Source organism: Delphinapterus leucas, chromosome 1, assembly GCF_059928025.1.
Source record: "Delphinapterus leucas isolate spDelLeu-1000000601 "Yukka" chromosome 1, BTC_Dleu_Yukka2, whole genome shotgun sequence".
NCBI lineage: Eukaryota > Metazoa > Chordata > Mammalia > Artiodactyla > Monodontidae > Delphinapterus > Delphinapterus leucas.
In genome coordinates, this window is record NC_143129.1 from 174,641,774 (window position 1) to 174,662,015 (window position 20,242).

The window sequence follows — 20,242 nt, forward strand, 5'->3', positions numbered from 1 at the left end:
AGCAACTGCCACCTAGTAAATACTCAATAACCATTAGCCCTTATTTGTCATAGACACTGTATAACCCATAGTGAAGTTCTGAGAGATGAATCCTCCAGGGAAGAAAGTGTGCTTTTCCATTTCACAGGAACAAGGAATAAGCAAGCCTGTTCATGATCATTAATACCATTTAGCAAAGAGAAAATCAAGAAATATGTGAGGATTGGAAAAGCTTTTGGACAGACAGTTTGGTGGTCTTTCATTCATTTATTCAATAAATATTTATTGAGTGCTTGTCACTTAACAGGAGAGACAAAGTCCCTTACCTCATGCAGCTTACATCTTACGGGGAGTGGGAGGTGGGGTGGGGAACAAATACATAAATACACAGTTTTACCAGATAGATATGTTCTATAGAAAAGCTAAAACAGAGAGGGAGGGGGTAGGAGTGCAAGGTTTGATAAATAGAGGTTACAGTTTTAAATAGGGAGGTTGGGCAGCCTATTAAAAGTTGGTGTTTGAGCGAAGACTGAATGAAGTAATGAGTCATGTGGATATCTGGGGAATAATAAGCACAAAGGCCCTGAAGCAGCCTTTTCAAGGATCAGCAAGGAGGCCAGTGTGGCTACAGCAAAGGGCACAGGGGGAGAGTGGTAGGACATTGGGTCCGAGAGGAAGGGGGCCAGATTATTTAGAGTTTGTAGGCCATTTATAAGGAAGCTGTCTTTCTCTCAGAGTGAAATAGATAACAGAAGTGTTTTGAGCAGAGAAGTGACAGGACCTAACTCACACTTTACTAGGGTCGCACTGGCTGCCATGATGAAAACAGGTGAGGGTGAAAGCAGGGAAGCCAGTGACGATGTTTTTATACCAGTCCAGTCGAGGAGTGTTGCTGGCTTAAACCAAATTTGCAGTGTTCGTAGTGATTAGAAGGGGCTAGATGCTGAATACATTGAAAAGGTTGAACTGACAAGATTTGCTGACAGATTAGGTGTGACGTGTGAGAGAAAGAGGAATCAAGGTTTTCTGCCTCAGCAGCTGAAAGTTTGGAGAAGCAGGCTTTGGGGGGATGATCGAAGCATAGCGTGTCGTATGACACCATTAAGTGAAATAAACTTTGCAATAAATTATTTCCATCTGATCTCTCCCAAAGCGTTCTCATCGTTAACTCTATAAACATTAGATTTGGCCCTCCCTTGTCTAGCACTAAATCCCTATTCACTTGCATCAGTTGGTTTCTTCTAGGTCAGTAATGTTTCACGAGAGATGGATACAAGCAAAGTACTTCTACTTGATACTTTCATGTTGTGGGTAGTAAAGAGACTGTCAGCAACGCTTTTTCAATTTCTTTTGTCTTTTTCCTGGGTTTTGATTGGAGCTGCTGAGTTGAAAATATTGCTTGCCCTTTCAGTGTCAAACTGATTTGAGACAGATGAGAGAGCGGCTCGCTCTGTCTTCCCTGCAGGTGTCCAGAGAGTGGACGAAGGTGGGTGGAACACTGTTCAAGGGGCCAAGAATAGTCGGGTACTGGACCCCTCAAAATTCCTGAAAATCACTAAGGTGAGTGTGACATTTAAACACAACTTAAAACAGCCCCAAAACATGGCTCTCAAAATTATTTCTCATATAAAATAGCCATATTGCAGATTTTATGGGGTGGTGGTTTTTTCATGCAGATGCATTTCTACAGCTCAGCATCATCAATAAGTGTATTCTTACCTACTTGTCCTGGCATTAGTCCTTTTATTTCTATGAGTGTTTATTAAGGAGGACTAGGTTAATTAGGTTTACTAAGGCATACTAATTGACTAGGTTAATTCTTAAAGGTATGAGATGCTTAGTATAAGAGAGATGATAAAAATTCTTGAGAAGTCATAGTTAATTGCAAGCTTTTGTACATATATATATACAGTATATTCATACTGTATGATATAATATTCATACTGTATAATATATATACAGTATATTCTTAGCTCTGAGGAAGAAGCAGGTACCTGTCTAAGTCTAATCATGAAAGGAATGAATGGTTTGCTATATCCAAGGCATAAAAGAAATCACAGAGGACCTACCAGAAATTATTCTGTGATAAAGATTTAATGTATTCTCTTTCCTTCTCTTGAGAATCCATGGGCAGTAAGAGGAAAGCATTTTCTCCTAGCAGATGTTTTCAGCAGTGGAAGTTGATCACTATAAGTAGAATGAAGAACCTTGGAAAAGATAGTGAAAGTAGAATTACATTTTGTAAAAGTGGAAACTTGTACAGCCCAGTGAGTTTTGCAAATCACTTTCAAGTGTAGTTTGATCCTTACTTGTAATATTATTTACATAGTCCTGAAAATTGGCAGCCTGCCAGTAGGATAAAGACAACCTGAAGCTAATGTTGAAAATATCAAATGGAAGAAAATGGGCTGTGTTGTTTGCATCTTTATGGTCTTGTCAAGGCATTGCTTCAGGATAGGACAGTCCCTCTCTGGGTCTCTTTTGATGTATCAGCTGGGATCCTGTTCTCCAAGATTCTGGTACATTCTTCCAGTTGTTTATGTCTCAGAGAAGGAATTCCATTTCTGAATACAACTTGATTCCCATCCACTTCCATTTCCAGCAAGAGACAGTTTTAACCAAAATAATTTGTCTGTGTTTTACAATATTGTTTCTGTGCATGGGCACTATGATAAACCTACAACATTATTTCCTTAATATTTTGAAAAATATATAAAGTTAAAAAAATAAATGTAGTATATATTCAGGTAGTTATACTGTAGGTACTCTATATAAACATCTCATTAAAAGTTCAAAACCATTAAGCAAATTCACTGTTAACTGTTAACCGTCATATAGCAAACAGTACCGTCAGAATATAGTAATACCTTTGTTACAAGGCACTGCTTTACAGCTTTTGTGCTGTGGTGTGCATTTTATGAGTAACTTGGATTCATTTGTACTGAAGTTGTGCTGTAAGAGTTAAACCTGAGAGATATCGGGCACCTTAACTCCCTGTCTTAACATTTCATTCTCTTTTGTCTTATTCCTCTTTATTGAATGCTCCTATTCCACCTCTCCTTCCCAGCCCCGCCCTAGTTTAGGCTTTGCTAAAATGTGAAATCTTTGTGTCTTTCAACCTGTTTTCTGACAGTCACTTGAAGAGATTAATGAGTTGACTTTGTAGTATTTGTTTACTCCTTTTTCTTTTTTTTCTTTTTTTCCTTTTTTAAATCCCTGGGCATTATTGTAAGAGGGGAATCACTAGAAACTACTTATGTTTAGCAGATTGGCATTGCCGTCTTAGAGGATCTGAATGCATTCTCCAGACCAGTGGTTTCTAACTGTATTTTGTGGAAGCTGGATTCCAGAGAGTGCTTCAGGGGCCATGGGAATCCCAGTTTAATGTGAACAGCTCCCATTTATGTTTCTTATGTGCGCATTCCAGGCAAAATTTTGTTGTTGAAATTGGTTTTATTTCACGGTTAAAAAAAAAGGTAGGGGCTTCCCTGGTGGCGCAGTGGTTGGGAGTCTGCCTGCCGATGCAGGGGACGCGGGTGCGTGCCCTGGTCCCAGAGGATCCCACATGCCGCAGAGCGGCTGGGCCCGTGGGCCGTGGCCGCTGAGCCTGCGCGTCCGGAGCCTGTGCTCCGCAACGGGAGAGGCCACAGCAGTGAGAGGCCCACATACCGCAAAAAAAAAAAAAAAAAAAAGGTAAACTGTTCTTCTAGAATATTTCCTATTGTTGACTTGTGGTCACTTATGTTACAGCCCACAATTGATGAGAAAATTCAGCTGGTACCTAAAGCACAGCTGGGCAGTTGGGGAAAAGGCAGCAGTGGTGGAGCAAAGGCAAGTGAGACTGGTAAGTATGGAGTGTCCCTTCTTGGGAACCTGCATGTGGTCTATTAGCATTCACCTTACAATGCTTTCTGCAGTCATTTCATAAACAATTTTAGGAAAATATCTATGGACTAATTGTAGCTGGATTTAGTGGTGTCCCACTCTAACATAATTTGAGCGTTTCCTCCTCAGTAAGGATCCTTAGGTATTTTGAATATTTAAAAAAATTTTTTTTAATTCAGTTAGGTTATTTAAAACTTTAATCTATTTGATCCCTTTGTTGCTGTTGTTATTGTTCACAAATTCAGTATAATTAGAAAAATTACTGGGACTCCAGGTTAAAAAGGGAAACTCATATTGCTGAGAAAAATAATATTATTGCCCAGAAGCATTTAATTTCAGGGAGTTGTAAAAGAAAAAAAGAATTAGATTAAAATATTTTTCAAAATCTTTGCCGAAAGTAGATTTTGAGAGATTTGGCTTTAGGACTGAAATATTTGGATCATTACAAACACATCTCAAAAGCTAAAGAAAGACCAATGGAAAAAATGTAAACTTCATTGTTAACCTCCTTCCCGTATTTCCCTTCCACTACGTAATTTTGACCTTTTTTCTCTTAAATTAGAAAAGAAATTGTTCACTTAAACTCACATCCATAATTTTATGTAAATGATATCACAGCATTTCTGTTAGGTTTTTTTTTTTTTTTTTTTTTTTTAGTTAGCTTTTTTAAGTGAAATATTTTGTTTTGCTTTTGCTTGCCTCCTTCCTTCCTATATTTACCATTCCCATGCCCTACTTAGGATAATTTAATTATATTTTTAAAGGAGCAAATGGTTGTAGTGAACAAAGATTCCTAAATCCTTTTTTGCATACAAGATCCCTCTAACACTGTGCTTCTGAGAGTGTGGTCTGTGGACCAGGAGTTTGGTACCACCTTATTAGGCTGGTTAGAAGTGCCTAGTCTCAGGCCCCACCCCAAGGAGGCAGACCAATTAGAAGCTGTATTTTAGTCATGTGATTTGTATTTTTTTCTCACTTCTCAATACCTCTAGATGCCTTAAGGTCAAGTGCTTCCAGTTTAAACAGATTCTCTGCTTTGCAACCTCCAGCACCCTCAGGGTCTACATCATCCACGCCTTTAGAGTTTGATTCCCGACGGACCTTAACTAGGTAAGAAGCTCGGTCTGCACATTAACTCAAGACTGACCTGCTTGTCAGACTGTTTCTGTCTGTCTCTCTCTCCCTCCCCCCAAACACATACACACACACACACACACACACACACACACACACACACACACACAGATTATGATAATCCCTATGGATAGATTCCTTTCATCCCTAAAGTTGATTTTCTCCAAGGTAAGGAAATTATAGATTTAGGATGAGGTGGAAGGGAAGGGCAAGTTATCTGACAAATATCTAATACTTTGCTCGACTAAGAAAGCCAGGCCCACCCAAAGAGCCTTGGAGGCTTGTGTAGGGCTCTCCAAGGTAATGCCTCAGGATGCTCTAGATTAACCTAGCACTCTCAAGCTGTGAGTTAAAGGGCATAACAGCCCACCCATATATTTCTCTGTCACACTGTCCTTGGAGTTATATTTGAGGTTGTCTTTTATTTTTCACTACTCTCTATATTCTACTGTCTTTCTACTTTCATTTTTGTAGGATTTATACAGTCAAGTGTTCCATTGACTAGTTTATAGAGAGTGGATGGGGACCTGTAATATAGTGACAGAGAATAAAATTTTTTCATGTAAACACTTTTACAGCTGAGTTTCTTTAAACTCTCAAATTTTTGTTTTTTATTATAGTCAGTATAACTAGTAGATTTTCTAAGCTGTATTACTATTCTTTTGGCTTTTGAAACAAAATATAGCACAGGTCAACTTTGTAATGATGGCATAGATTGCCACTGGGCATCGGTTGTGCTACTGAGGTGTTTGTGGCTCTTTGCCCTGCTTTAGATTTCCCCTGATGGCCCTGCTTTTTGAGTACTGTGTATGTTCTTTCATAGTGGTTAGAACATTGTCATTCCTCTAGGTCTTCCCTCTTTTCTACTTTTAAATTCTCTGTTTCTGATCTGCCCTGGGCCAAGGACCTATTTGCCCAGCTGGTCAGAATTGTCTGAAAAAAGAGTAGGAAGATTCTCTCTTAAAATGAATGAAGTGTGCGATTTTGACTATTCAAAAACTGTTTCTACTACTTGGTTCTCAAATATTTTCCATGTATTTGAAGTTTCTGAATAAATAAAGTATCATTGAAAGTTTTTAAGATTGTGATACCACGTTCTTTTGGTACTCTGTTTCCCTTTCACTCATTTAGCTCATACATTCATTACTATCTTCTTTTTTCGTAAAAGATTTTTTTTAATTTAAATAAAGAATTGCCATTAGCATTTAAAATTTTCAAGTGGTATCCCTTTAAAATTTAAGAAAAAAGTTGAACACATCTTAATATTCTCTTTAAAGCATGATTTTACTTGTTTATATAAATAATTACACTTTGAAATATAATTGTTGCCTCACACATCTGAAGCTATCTGTGAAAAATTCTTCTGCATACTTTTAGAAAGTCCTAGTGTTATTTTGTAATTTGAATACAGAGTGGATGGGGTGGTCTTTAGTTTGAAAATTGTTGTTTTGTCTTTTAAGTCGCGGAAGCATGGGCAGGGAGAAGAATGACAAGCCCCTTCCATCTGCAACAGCTCGTCCAAACACTTTCATGAGGGGCAGCAGCAGTAAAGACCTGTTAGACAATCAGTCTCAAGAAGAGCAACGGAGAGAGATGCTGGAGACTGTGAAGCAGCTTACAGGAGGCATGGATGTGGACAGGAACAGCACCGAGGCTGAGCGAAGCAGAATCAGGGAGTCAGGTGAGAGGCTTTATATGAACAGGTACAGGTGGAGATTGGGCCCTTAAATTTGGAAGGGAGAAAATGCAAAGGAGACTTTGTGCCTGAGTAGATTGCAGAATCAGTATATGATAACAGCACACACGCCAGTGCCTTAAAAGTTAAAGGGTATCTTCAGATACCTTATAACACAGTTCTCATTCCCCAGGTATCCCTTTGTTCAGCAATTTGTAAATTTTCCCCTCACTATTAAAAGTGATGATGATGAGGTCCTCTTGATGTATATTAAGCAGTGAATTTCTTAGAAGTTCCCTAAATTATACCCCAGTGTGCATTAGAGTGCCTGTCCTTTGTACAGCCCCTCAAATGTATGAAAATTCTGACACTCTTGAGCCACAACAGGGCAAACCAAAGAGAAAGTATCAGATTGTCTTTTGTTACCTTCATCTTGGAACCTCTTTGGTTTTTGTACATGTTGAGCATGTATGTGCTTAGAGGACCAACTCAAATAGTGCTCTAAAAACTGCCTCATGTATTTAACCTATCTGTGTTTCAGCGTCCTCTTCTGTCATATGGGGATAATAAGTGTACTAACCCTGTAGAGTTGTGGAGATTAAAAGTGAGGTTAATACATGTAAATACTTAGGACATTACAATAATAAATACAAAGTTTGCAAAAGGTATTAGATGTCTTGATGATAATGACAGTGATGAAAAATAGTTTTAAATCTTAATCCTGAAGTAATACCGGTTGTTTTACATTTTCCGAGCTTCCAATTTTGTTTCACTATTTAAATTGTGTCTCCCAACTGTAGTTTCTAAATGGATTTCACAGGCAAATTGAAATGTCTTCTCCCAACTGATAAAGACTTCGGATCTTTCAGTGGGGTTTTTTTTTTTTTTTTAATTTTATTTATTTATTTTTTATACAGCAGGTTCTTATTAGTTATCTGTTTTATACATATTAGTGTATATATGTCAATCCCAATCTCCCAATTCATCCCACCACCACCACCCCAGATCTTTAAAAGTGGCTTTCTTATCTGAGCTAGTTTATTTTGAGAACATAACAAGGTAGGGTGTGAAAATAATCTTGTGTGTAGTGAATAATGTAGCACAGCTGCCCTCTGCATGTTTATTGTCTGGGCCATTTGTTCATTTGCCACGTGCACCTGAGCACCTAGTGACTTCTGGGTACTCGACCCCTGCTCTTGGCCTTCAGTCTGCTGGATCAGGAAGAACTTTATCAGATAACCCCACGAAAGATGATATATAAATACAAACTGAGCAAAATGCTATGAAAGAAAGAAATATATTTCTAAGAGAGTACTTAACAAAGGAGCTAAGTACAGTTGACACAGAGGGATGTTAGGGAAGGCTTCCCTCAGGTCTGAAGGACCAAGAGGAGTCAAAACAGGTTTGCAGGGAGGGATGGATGAGAGACAGAGAGAAAGATCATTTCATACAGGAGGAGCACCGTGAGCAAAGTATTAGTAGGTGGAACCATGGCGTATTCAAGCAACTGCCAAAGGCCAGTGTGGCTGTAACCCTGTGCACAGTTGTGTGGGCCTCATGTGCTCTTCATCATAGAAGCAATGGAGAGGAATCAAAATACAGAAAGGAACTGGAGTATAATCTGGAAAAATGTTGTATACCTGAAACTAATGTGATATTGTAAATCAGCTGTACCTCAATTTAAAAAAAATACAGAAAGGAACAAACCTCTAATTATAAAAATTTATCGTGTCCCTATACCTTGTAGCTGTTGTGGATTATGAAGTTACTTAGTGCATATCTACTCTAAAAAAATGTTTCTGTATTCTACTTTTAGGTAGCTTGCTTTGTCAAATTTGTATCTATTTTAATGCCTTTACTAAAAAAACAGTGTAACAACACATAAATATTGTCAACCATAATCCTCCCATTTTAATGATAATTTTTGTCGTTTTTACTTTCTCACTTTTTTTAACCTCACTAGTAACGAAACCAGAAATTCCAGCAACGTCAGCCCCTGACAAGCCTGCCTTGTCAGAGGAGGAGATGGAGAGGAAGTCCAAATCTATCATTGATGAATTTCTACACATTAATGATTTTAAGGTAAACGAAATTTTTTAAAAAGAAAGCAGCAACAACACAGAAAGCCCCGTGGCAAGAGACAGAGGAACTTGGTTCTGGTCTAAGTCAGTTATTGTGAACTGACGAGACTTGAGTAAGCCAAGACTTACACAGTTCAGTTTGCACAACTTTGATGCATTTCTGCCAAGTACTCTCTTTTAAATTGATACTGTAGTTCACAAGATGAATGGTCCGGAAGGAAGAACGGGTATCAATCCATTCCCACTATGGAGTAACCAAATTGACTTTTGATGCTGATGAACAAAAAACAACACATTATCATTATGAGGAATTCCTGGCTCCTTATATATTACCTGTCATTATCTTTACAATCATTTTATCATCATTCTCATATTAACTTTAAAGTACAGCTGACATTACTTTTTCTTTATTTCATAAGTGGAAAACTGAGACACAAAAGAGTAAGTAATGTGCCAGGGTCAGACAGCCTAAGTGAAACATTTCAAGATGTGGCTTTCCGTTTGCCCTTCTTTAACCTTAACCTTCTCCTTGATCTTCATTTTAAGATAGCAGTGAATAAGATATACGTACTGCCTGACTTCACGAGCCCTGTAGTCTTAAGGTAGAGACAGATCATAAACAGATAAATTCTATAAATAGTTAAACTGTAGTAGACCTATAGGGTCTTAGGAGAGATCATATAATGAGGCCTAGTTTAGGGATCTGGAGTCAGCAAAGGCTTATCTGTTAAAATATTTGTCAGATACATTAACTACTTTTGCTTTGGCAAAAGCTTACTGAAATTGTCCAAAATTTACAAGAAGTAGGAAGAAGTTTTGCTCATAAGCGAGTTAGAGAGGAGTACTTTGCAGAAACCCTTGGAAATGCAGCAAAAATAAGTGAACATTAGCTGGAATGAGCCAAAGAATAGACTTCATATACTGTGGTTTGTTAGATTCCTGGAAAATGAGGAGTATTCTTACAAATTGGCAGCACAGCTTTTTTCTTATGTGGAAGTAGGGAAATGGGAAAGAAGAAAATGGAAAGACTAAGAAGAGATGAAAAACAGAAACAATAAGGAAGAAAGCAGTAGAGATTGTCTTTAGAAATAATTTAAAGGATATACAAAGTCAGTGAGCAACAAATACTTTGAAAGAGGAAGTGTGCTAGGTGCTACTCCATGTATTTTATGTGTATTAGTTTATTTAATCCTCATAATACCATCCAGACATTAATATTATTATAATAGCCATTTTTACAATAAGGAAACTGAGGTGCAAAGATGTAAAGTAACTTGCTCTAGGTCATACTGCTGATAAGTGGTAGACTCAGGGTTCAAATCCAGGCTTCTAGCTTCAGAGCATAAACTATACTTTTTCTCATTACCTTTAGGGTATTAGTGTGTCATGCTAAAGGCTTACAGAGCTCATTCTAAGGGAGTTTTTTCCCTAATATTTGAATAGGTGCTAATACAAATTAATATTTATTGAGGCTTTGTTTTGTGTTTGGCAATGTGCCAAGTGCTTCTATCAATATATATGTATTATTTGCAATCCTCATAGTAACCCTATGATAGGAAGTCAAAGCTGAGAGATTAAGTTACATCCCTAAACTCATACAATAGTAAGTAAGTGGCAGAGCCAGGGTTCAAACCTTCGTTTGTCTGACTCCACATCTTGTGTTTTTAGCCTATGTGATACACGTATGTATTGAGTACCTGAAATGTGCCAGCCACATTGTAAGGAGTACTTCCTGGAAATATTGTAGTATATGTAGTGAACAACATAGTCTGTTTTTTTATGTTTCTTTTATGGAGTTTATGTTCTAGTGGGAGATACAGACAAAGCTGCCCTAAAAATAAATAAGCAACTACTACAAAAAGAAAACAATGTTATAGTGCAGAGAAGTAAAATTAGGTGGTATGCTAGCCGGTGATTGGGCAGTCACAGGGACTATAGGAGGTGTCATTTCAGCTGAGAGCTCAAAAACAAGAATCAAACCGTTAGAAAATCAGGGAGAAGGGTAAGATTATGAACTGCTGTGAAATTAGAAGCTTCTCATTAGAAGTTCCATGATGTAGTTAGTTGGCCTGGTAGGCAGATTCAGTGACTAAATACTCACTGGAAGACACTTAGTCACTTCAGGTTTAGTACTGAGCACTGAGTACTTGCATTCATTTTTACTGTCTCCTGAGAAGGCCTTTTAATGATGATGATAGGCTTAAAATGAGGTAAAAACCCATAAGGATAAAGAGCATAAGGAATAGAGGGCAGCAACATTCTGGAAGTTAGAAGGATGGATGGTGATTTACTTAGCAGACCATGAATGTGCGTGAGGTGCAGATGGGGCTGGAAACAGAAGGATTGATTGGTTAAAAGTGTATGTAAGAAACAGCTTTACATGACAGTTGTTTCAAAAATACCAGTGTCATAAAAAGACAAAAAAGAGAGAAAGGACTGATCTAGACTCAAAGCGTCTAAAGCGGGAATTGGAATTCCCTGACGGTCCAGTGGTTAGGACTTGGAGCTTTCACTGCCAGGGCCCTGGGTTCAGTCCCTGGTTGGGGAACTAAGATCCCTCAAGCCGCACAGCAAGGCCAAAAAGAAGGAGTCTAAAGAGACATCATGACATCTGATGTCGTGTTTCAGTTGGATCCTAGAGCAACAACAACAAAAAGTTATATTGGACATTTGGGGACAATTGTGGAAATTCGAATGTGCACTATATATACCAGATATTTTTGTTGACATTATTGTATGAATGTTAAATTTCTTGGATATATGAAGAGAAAGAAAGCTAACAACTGATGAATCTAAATTGAAGTAAAGGTATATAGGTATACCTTGTATTACTCTTTAATTTCTCTATAGTTTGAAAATTTTTTAGTTAAAAAATTGATGTAGGAGGTATTACATAAAGTAGCAGAGGGGAAATAAAATAGCAGCGAGACACCCAGATATGCCTTACTCCCTTCTTCAGTCAGGAGGCTGCCCTTCTCACATGCATCTTCCCCCTCAGAAGAGCTACTCTCTTCAGGTGTTGAACCAAAGGATTTTGGACTCAGACAAAGTTGAGGTAGCTGAGGGCAGGGAGGCTGTATTGGTGATTCAGTGACCCCGGCTGCCAGGCTTTTATCCTCCAGATCAAAGATATTGACCTAGCTAGATCATCCCATGGTAAGGACCAGTTTACAAGCCCCACATCCCAATATCTTCCTAAAACGTTTTTAGTACTTCAGCTAACCATGTCAACTTTACTATGAAGGAAGACATTTTTCATTGAAGATTTTGCAAATATTACATACCCAAACAGAATTACCTCAGTTGCCACATTAAGGCCTTTGAATCATGACATTGAATTTCTATTTAAATATTATTTCATAATATACCATTTCCAGTTTTAAAATGATCATAATATAGGTAAATATTGTGTAGAAAAATACATTTTTGCCTCTGGTCCTTTGAGTGATCTTTAATAAAATTGTTAATCTAAACACATTAGCCTTGTAAAGATGCACTATTATTTTTAAATATGCCTAATAATATTGCCCATATTAACCTGAATTTTACTGAGCTATATTAATGTTTAACTATATATATATGAAAACTGTCTTGTTCTTAGAGTTGTCTACTGACTTTGTCATAAGTAAAAGATTTTAAACTTATTTTCACACTCTGGTAATTCTATCCATATTTTGGAGTAAGCTTTTATTTGCTATTTGAACAGGAAGCCATGCAGTGTGTGGAAGAGCTGAATGCCCAGGGCCTGCTATATGTGTTTGTGAGAATGGGTGTGGAGTCCACCCTGGAAAGGAGCCAGATCACCAGGGATCACATGGGCCAATTACTGTATCAGCTGGTGCAGTCAGAAAAACTCAGCAAACAGGACTTTTTCAAAGGGTCGGTATCCTACTCAAGAGTGGTATTCAGTTATTAGGCTCTTAAGTAGTCTTTAATTTTAAAAGTACATATCTTTTTAAGTATTTAGCTGTTTCCATAGATTAAAACTGTATCTACCATAATATGTTGATGTGTATTGTATTGATAATATGTTGGTTGATATGATGGCATTTTATAGATTGTGCTAGGGCATAATGGTTATTTTCTGATTTTCTGTATCTAGTTGTTAGACGTATATTATGATGTAAGTAAGATAGCAGAGACCCCCTTAACTGTCGGGAAGCTCTGAGCTCATCAGCCCATTTATATGTAAACCCCTGCATGTTCTCTAGGAAAAAGCTTTTCTTCGTGAGAAAAATTCTGGAAAATTAACTTAAACCTAAAAGCCTTATTCTTTCAGTAAACCATGGTTCATTTTGGACAGGAAGTGCTTGTCTGTTCACTGTACCCCCATAGAAGCATATGTAACTCCCAAGTTGTTAATGATATAGTTTATTCCAAGTTGGTTTCATTATGATTTCTCTTGATGGCTGGTTTGATGAAGGCTGGCTGTCACTTGTGTTATATCCTTATTTGATCAGGTTCTGATTATCTTTGTGATCATCACAAATGCATGGATCAGGTTCTTTGTGGTACAATCACAGAATCTTGCCCAGGCTTATGTTCTAAAATCAATATTTAAGGAGAAAATTGCATATGGTCAAAAATTTTGTTTTAGGAGCCATGTTGTGCAAAGGTAAACATAGAACCACACCCAGGACTGACAGGTACCCACTTTCTAAGAGAAAAGGAACTAAGACCTCCTGAAGGATAAATGTCAGATGGGGTAAATCTCACATCTCATACTCATTCGGGGTATATGCTCGTTGAATGGGATGGCCGTAAGAATTCTGCACTATTTAAGTTATTTTTCTCATTGTAAATCTTTTTTGCCAATCTTTTTTGTGTTCTTGTAAATTAAATGCTGGTGACCACTGTATACCTTTCAGGTATGGCCAGCCACTTAGAATAGTGTAACCGTTAAATGCCAAGGTCGAATGTACTTAGGAATATTCATTTGATTTTGTAAGGAATGATGGCATTGTCCTCAAGGTCCCAGAAGATGTATATTTGTTCCTAGGATCATTAAAAAGTTATCCTTCAGCAATGAGCTAGATTTCTCTCGATTCAGTGACTTGACCAGATTAAGGCCATCTGACCCAGTTAACTTATTAGTAAGAAACTTTGGCAAAAGTTGCTATGGTTGTTGGCCTTTAAAAGCCAGGATGTTTTTTCAGTTTTAAAAGAGATATATGAGATTCACTCCAGTAACCAGCCAGTGTAAATAACAAGAGCAACTGAGGGTATTTATAGCCTCACACATTGAGTTCTGCCCCTAGCCAACTTGAAACTATAGTTTCAGTAATACCTATTATATTAATTTATAAATATTTGCTTTTTACCAGATACTATGATATATTCACCGGAAAGTTTTGTAAATGAGAATGCTAGATTACTGTTTACCATTTCCTGTCTCTCTTCAAACTATACTCAGAAGTTGATTCATACCTGGAAAGCCCTCAAAGGAGTGTGTTCTAGCTTCATTGGCCTTAATTGAACTTGTGAGGTGCTAGCTTGGTTTCTCAGCTACCTCAGACATTTTCATTTCTCTTTGTGGGATTCCCTGAGGAAAAAGTGTCACATCCAGACATGGTGTCCACACTTTCATGGTGGGGCTGTCACTGCTGCTGGCAGTACGACCACAGCCACAGCCTTTTATTTAGACCAGAAATGAGATGAACACTTCTGTGTCTCGGTAACTACTTCATCTCTCTCTGTCCCTCCTTCCTCTGCAGCTTGTGGTAATGCAGCGGCTTCAGGCCCAGCTTTCGATACTTAGTTAGACCTAACCATCCTTAGACCAAGAGCCCTATGAAGACCCCTATTCTTTCCTAAATGCAGAGGCCCGGCACGTTGGAAACAAAGAGATAGCCTCTTGGTTATTATTTACCAAGAGCCTTCTTGCAAGTAGATGGTAGTTTCCCAATTGCTTCTGAAGCCTAAGTTATAAATAGATCATATTGTCCAGAGAGGCACATTTCACTGGAGCCACAGACATGCCCTGTCGTCTGTCTCTTTAGTCCCAGTATCCAAAGATCTGTGTCCTTACACAGCGCTGTGGGGGAACACAAGGTCAGCTTTCTTGGATGCTGATACTGCTTAGATGCCAACTTCTGAGCAGTCATTAAAGCTGTGATGGTTCTGGAAAACAAAGGAGAAGACCTCCAACTGTTAATCTGCCCTTTCTCCTACAGTTCCCCAAAGCATGCACTGCTACTTAAATAGTAAGGTAGACTAGACAGAAATTTCAGATAGGCTCCTTGTGTCATGTGGTTTATAAATAAAGCTTAGATCCTTTGGAATTTTCCTTACAAGATGCTGTATCAACTCTGAGCATAATAGTTGCTGTATATAAATAACATTTCCACAACATCAAGCCATCCTCTTGGAAATTTCAGGACTTGAATCTAAATACTTTATCATGCAAATTAGATAGGTAGGTACGTGGGCACATTACTGTGTAGGTGCATTTCAAATAGTGTGGTACAGTCATTTAATATGGCCTCAGAAGACTTCTTTTTAAAAACTGTCTACTAAAGGTAGTTGAGTGTAGCTCACTGTTCACCATGGAATTGGAATCTCTTTGAAAGTGTAATAAACAAATGAAAAACAGGTCAGTAAAAATTGGAGTTGACTAGAGACGTAAAATATGTGCCCTTCAAGGAATCTTGATATATTAATATTTCATTTTGGGAGAGGCTTATTGGAAAGGAAATTCTTATCTCCTCCTTGACTACTTTTTTTTTTTTTTTGCGGTACGCGGGCCTCTCACTGCTGTGGCCTCTCCCGTTGCGGAGCACAGGCTCCAGACGCGCAGGCTCAGCAGCCATGGCTCATGGGCCCAGCCGCTCCGCGGCATGTGGGATCTTCCCAGACCGGGGCACGAACCCATGTACCCTGCATCGGCAGGCGGACTCTCAACCACTGCGCCACCAGGGAAGCCCTTGACTACTTTTTTGATTACTTTTTTGGAACTTTTCTTGCCACTTAAGGCAGTTCTGCTTTGGTAAAAAGATACTATTTGGTGCTTAAATGGACAAGCAGACTAAGTTCTATATGCAAAATGGTAGAGGTGCTAGTTAACAAGTGAAGACCCCATTTGCTCACATAGGTAAGATTTAGTTTAAATAGTCTTTTTTGTGGTATTCCTTTGAAGATGGTACTGGCTTTTAAAATCTTTTTATTTATTTCTTCCTTTTACCTGTAGTTAGATTCTCTAATGATCAGTCATAATAATACTTGACCAGTCTAATTTTGAGATGTCTTCTTTCTTTCTTCTTTGATTATCTACAGTAAGATTTATATTTTTATTAAGTTATCATAATGCAAATTGTAGAAGATGCTGCTTGACAATATCATTTCCAATTGCGGTAGATTATTTTGCCTTTTTAGCAGATGTCTAATCAGAACTTTACTGAATTAAAAAATATATTTCTAACTTTTAACAATGTATTGCCTTCTTTAACTAAATTTTAGACAGGAACCCAATATATAAAATAAATAAAAGTAGAGTTTCTGTATTTGAAATGGGGGAAGGGATGTCCTAAGTCCCACTTGTGGGCCTCACGGAAGTGCAGTTTAGTGGGTGTGGTGGTCACTACATAACCAAGAAGCAAGGCTACGGTGTAGCTCTGTTTCATTTATTCAGCCGGCTTCTGAATCTATATTATGTAAGGCATAATATACATTCAGAATATACATTCAGAGTATATATAATATATTATGCAAGGCATTGTTACAGGCTAGGTAGTAGTCCAAAGACATAAAGATAATTATCTAGCAGCTTCTGCACACCTAGGATTTTTCTTTTAAAATCATACAAAAGGACTTAGGAACTGTAAATCTCAGAAATAAGTCTCTTACGAGCTTTTGCTTCAGATATCCTATGTTCAGCCAAATATTTTTTTTTATCAGCAGTATGGATTTGATCAGTGATTGTGTTCTGCAAACTGTACCATGATAAACTGACTAATCAAGAAGTAGAAAACCGGGACAAGAATATGGGTATCTCTTTGTTGTAATATGAGATGAAAAGAAGAGCAAATACACTGCTGCAAGACCAAGACGGCTACAGTTGTCTCATGGGCTCATTAAACGGTTTAATCTATACCGCTAACCCATGGAACATGAATAGGCGTTATAGGTGATCAACCCAGAAATCCTGGAGCCCAGCCAGATTATGTTCCATCATCGGCACATTAACCGAGCTGAAAGTGGACATAATGAGAGAACAGTCAAGAATCTGTTGTATAGCAAATAGATGTCAAATAATTGCAAGCTGTGAGGTCACAAAATTGTCATTAAGGATTCATGAAGCCCAGAGTTAGATAATGTGGCTGAGCTGCCAGTTGTTTTGAAATGGCACCTTCAGGAAAGGGACCCTGCCTTGTAGTTTTTAAGTGAAAAAGTATTGTGTAGGCCTCTGAGGTAGGTAAAAAGAACGGCACACTCTGGCTAGAAACTGGAATCGCAGTGAAAAAGCACACATTTTATGTGTGCAGAGATCTAAAAGGATACGAAGACTAATACCACCTGCTCTTGGCCCCTTCATCATTCACCCTTTCCTTCTGATTATGTGTATTTCCTTGTGATTATGTATATGTCTCCTATAGTTTAATTCGCTTTTGTTTTTGGACTTTTTAATATGCTCTATATTGGAATGATTAACAAAGTCTTGAGTTATGTTTTTATACTTAAAATGAATAGCTATGGGCTTCCCCAGTAGTGCAGTGGTTGAGGGTCCGCCTGCCGATGCAGGGGACGCGGGTTCGTGCCCCGGTCTGGGAGGATCCCACGTGCCGCAGAGCGGCTGCACCCGTGAGCCATGGCCGCTGGGCCTGCACGTCCGGAGCCTGTGCTCCGCAACGGGAGAGGCCACAGCAGTGAGAGGCCCGCGTACCGCAAAAAAAAAAAGAAAGAATAGCTATGATTTTCAGCCTAAATAAGACTGGGCTGATATTTGGTGTTTCTAAATTTTATATTGAAATTCCATTTATTTTACTTCACATTGAGAAATATTCCATAGCATGAAAGCCTGAAACCATTAGCTTTTCTTTAGAGGTCGAACAGTTTGTAACATGTCATAATGACGGTGTTATATAGTAATGTTGTCAGGCTCTTTTGTATCCATCCAGTTTCCTTCCCCATTGTAAGCTCCTCAGTGACAAGGATTTTTGTCTTTTCTTCTCCTTGTGTCTGGTCTGCATTACACTAAGTTTTTAGTCAGTGCTTCTGACTGACTCAGAGGATATGATACTCAACTGTAGTGAACTATTTATAGTGTGGGATTAAATAGAATAGCCTGTTACCCTAGAACGTCATATAACTGCCCCATTTTCATCATTTAAGTCTTTCAGATGTCACTTCCATACAGAGGTATTTTCTGATCACCCTCTAGGGATAGCCTAGTAGCATAGTTCATGTTCTTCAGAGAATTAGCCCTATCTGCAAATAGGCTTTTGGTTTTTTTGTTTTCCTCCCCACACTAATATAAGCTCTTTGAGAGCAAAAACTTGTTTACTTGATGCCTAGAACAGTACCGAACATAGCAGTTGTTTAATAGGTATTTGTTGACTGGTTTTTGGTCTGTTTATTTAATGTTAACTTTTGAATTACATTTGCATGTGAATTTTTTTCCTGTTCTTTTTCAGTTTTTCAGAAACACTGGAATTGGCAGATGACATGGCCATTGATATTCCCCATATTTGGTTGTACCTTGCTGAACTGGTGACCCCCATGTTAAAAGAAGGCGGAATCTCCATGAGAGAACTTATCATGTAAGTTATACGTGTTTCTTTTGATGTATATCTAGTTAACAGCTAGCTTTCTAGCATAGTGCTCTCGCTTTAGTGCTTTTGAGGACTCACACGCAGCCTGTGGCTCTTTCAGACTTCTAATTTCAGTATAAAAATGTTATATTTTTCTAAATTGGAGAAGTGATGGGGATATAATAGCCCTGTGGTCCATTAAGGTTAGATATGGCTCCAGAATCATACAGTTGGAAGGTGATTGCTCCTGGAAGCTTAATGTTAATCTGACTTTTATGTCTCTCATTGCTCCAATGCTGTAAGAAGTTATAGTTCCACATAATAACATTCAGACTGTGGTACCTGCATAGCACATGCTCAGGTTGTTTTAAAAGGAGCTGAGCTCTTAGGCATTTCTAGATTTGGATGTGAGTGGGAAATTGTTGCTACATTGTGTAGACTAGTATTTCCCAAACTCTTCTTCAAAACAGTAGTATTTCCCTCAAAGCTGTTCACATAGTCAAAACTCTGCATACTATTGTGTCCCTTTTCTTTGAGATTCGCAAAGCGTTTTATAGCATGTTAAAGGTTGTGAGAATCCTATAGTAAAACCAAGCAACAAATAAAAACTTTAGCTTTGTTTAAGTCAGCAGTGCTTCACTTAATTGACTGTAGAATCCTTTTTTGAGGAATAATTATTGACGTCCTGTGGAACACAGTTTGGGAAATACTGTGGAACACAGTTTGGGAAATACTGATATAGACTGTGAGACAATTGGTTGGTTCCTTTCTGTTTCATCTGTATTCTAAAGAAAAGCTTCCTTTCTTAAAAACACTTCATAACTAAGCTTCACAACTCCCTGCTACCTAAGGTGCTTCTCTTCTTTCGGCTTAAGGTGGAGCTCATGTAAATAAACAGATTGTTAAGTGAGACTGATCTTTGCATTGCTTCTGTCACTGAAGCAGTTAGAGAAAAAGACAAAACCCAGGAATTCTAAAGTCTCTTTTCCAGCTTCCCCATGAAGCGTAAAGTGAACCTGAAGTCTCTGAACTACTTCTGAAAATTATTACTTAGAGATGTTCTGGAATTTTGCTTGCCCAGTATTATTTAGGTTGCACAGTATCTGTTCTTTTGGCACACATTGTTTGCATACTGTTCTAGAACAGAGAATTTGTTCAGAGGTACTTAATCACTACTCTTATCTTTTACAGAGAATTTAGCAAACCTTTACTTCCTGTTGGAAGAGCTGGAGTCTTGCTTTCTGAAATATTGCACCTTCTATGCAAACAAATGGTGAGTGTTGGATTTAAGCAGCCTATTGGGAAATGTAGTGATTTTGATCTTGGGTTATCCGTGAAAAGCGTAGGTATCACTGTGCAGGTAACTCTCTTAACTTCCATTATTTGAAGAAAAAAAAAAAAGTGAGGTTTCTGGTTCAGTCTAGTTTCTTCCAAAGGTATATTTGTCCTTCCGTTTTCTTGTAATTTTGGAAAGAATTATCTAATCTCAGCTAGATTTGGTACAATTCTAAAGAATCTCAAGATGTATTTTATTTGTGGCTAATGATTTTATCTTCTCTTGAAACAAAATGGCTATATTATTTATACTTTTTAATAGATTTCAATTAAAACTCCTCTGCTTTCAGAGAAAGATAAGATTCATAAAATGATTAATTTTACAGTATTTTTGGATCACGGGCTAGGTAATCTGATTAGAAATAGGTGGTAAAAAAAATCATATTGATATCACTTACATGTGGAAT

General features: G+C 38.0%; 1 protein-coding gene across 4 annotated transcripts in view; it reads left to right on the plus strand.

The window, feature by feature from the left end:
• EIF4G3 (eukaryotic translation initiation factor 4 gamma 3) overlaps positions 1 to 20,242 on the plus strand; it is a 366,332-nt gene that overhangs the window by 319,240 nt on the left and 26,850 nt on the right. For all 4 annotated transcript variants that reach the window (XM_022551756.3, XM_089899604.1, XM_089899606.1 and 1 more), the window contains 8 exons: positions 1,445 to 1,539; positions 3,730 to 3,823; positions 4,857 to 4,974; positions 6,459 to 6,679; positions 8,637 to 8,755; positions 12,461 to 12,633; positions 18,384 to 18,509; positions 19,692 to 19,773. In XM_022551756.3, the coding sequence (XP_022407464.2) occupies positions 1,445 to 1,539; positions 3,730 to 3,823; positions 4,857 to 4,974; positions 6,459 to 6,679; positions 8,637 to 8,755; positions 12,461 to 12,633; positions 18,384 to 18,509; positions 19,692 to 19,773 (1,028 nt within the window). The remainder of the gene's footprint in view (positions 1 to 1,444; positions 1,540 to 3,729; positions 3,824 to 4,856; positions 4,975 to 6,458; positions 6,680 to 8,636; positions 8,756 to 12,460; positions 12,634 to 18,383; positions 18,510 to 19,691; positions 19,774 to 20,242) is intronic.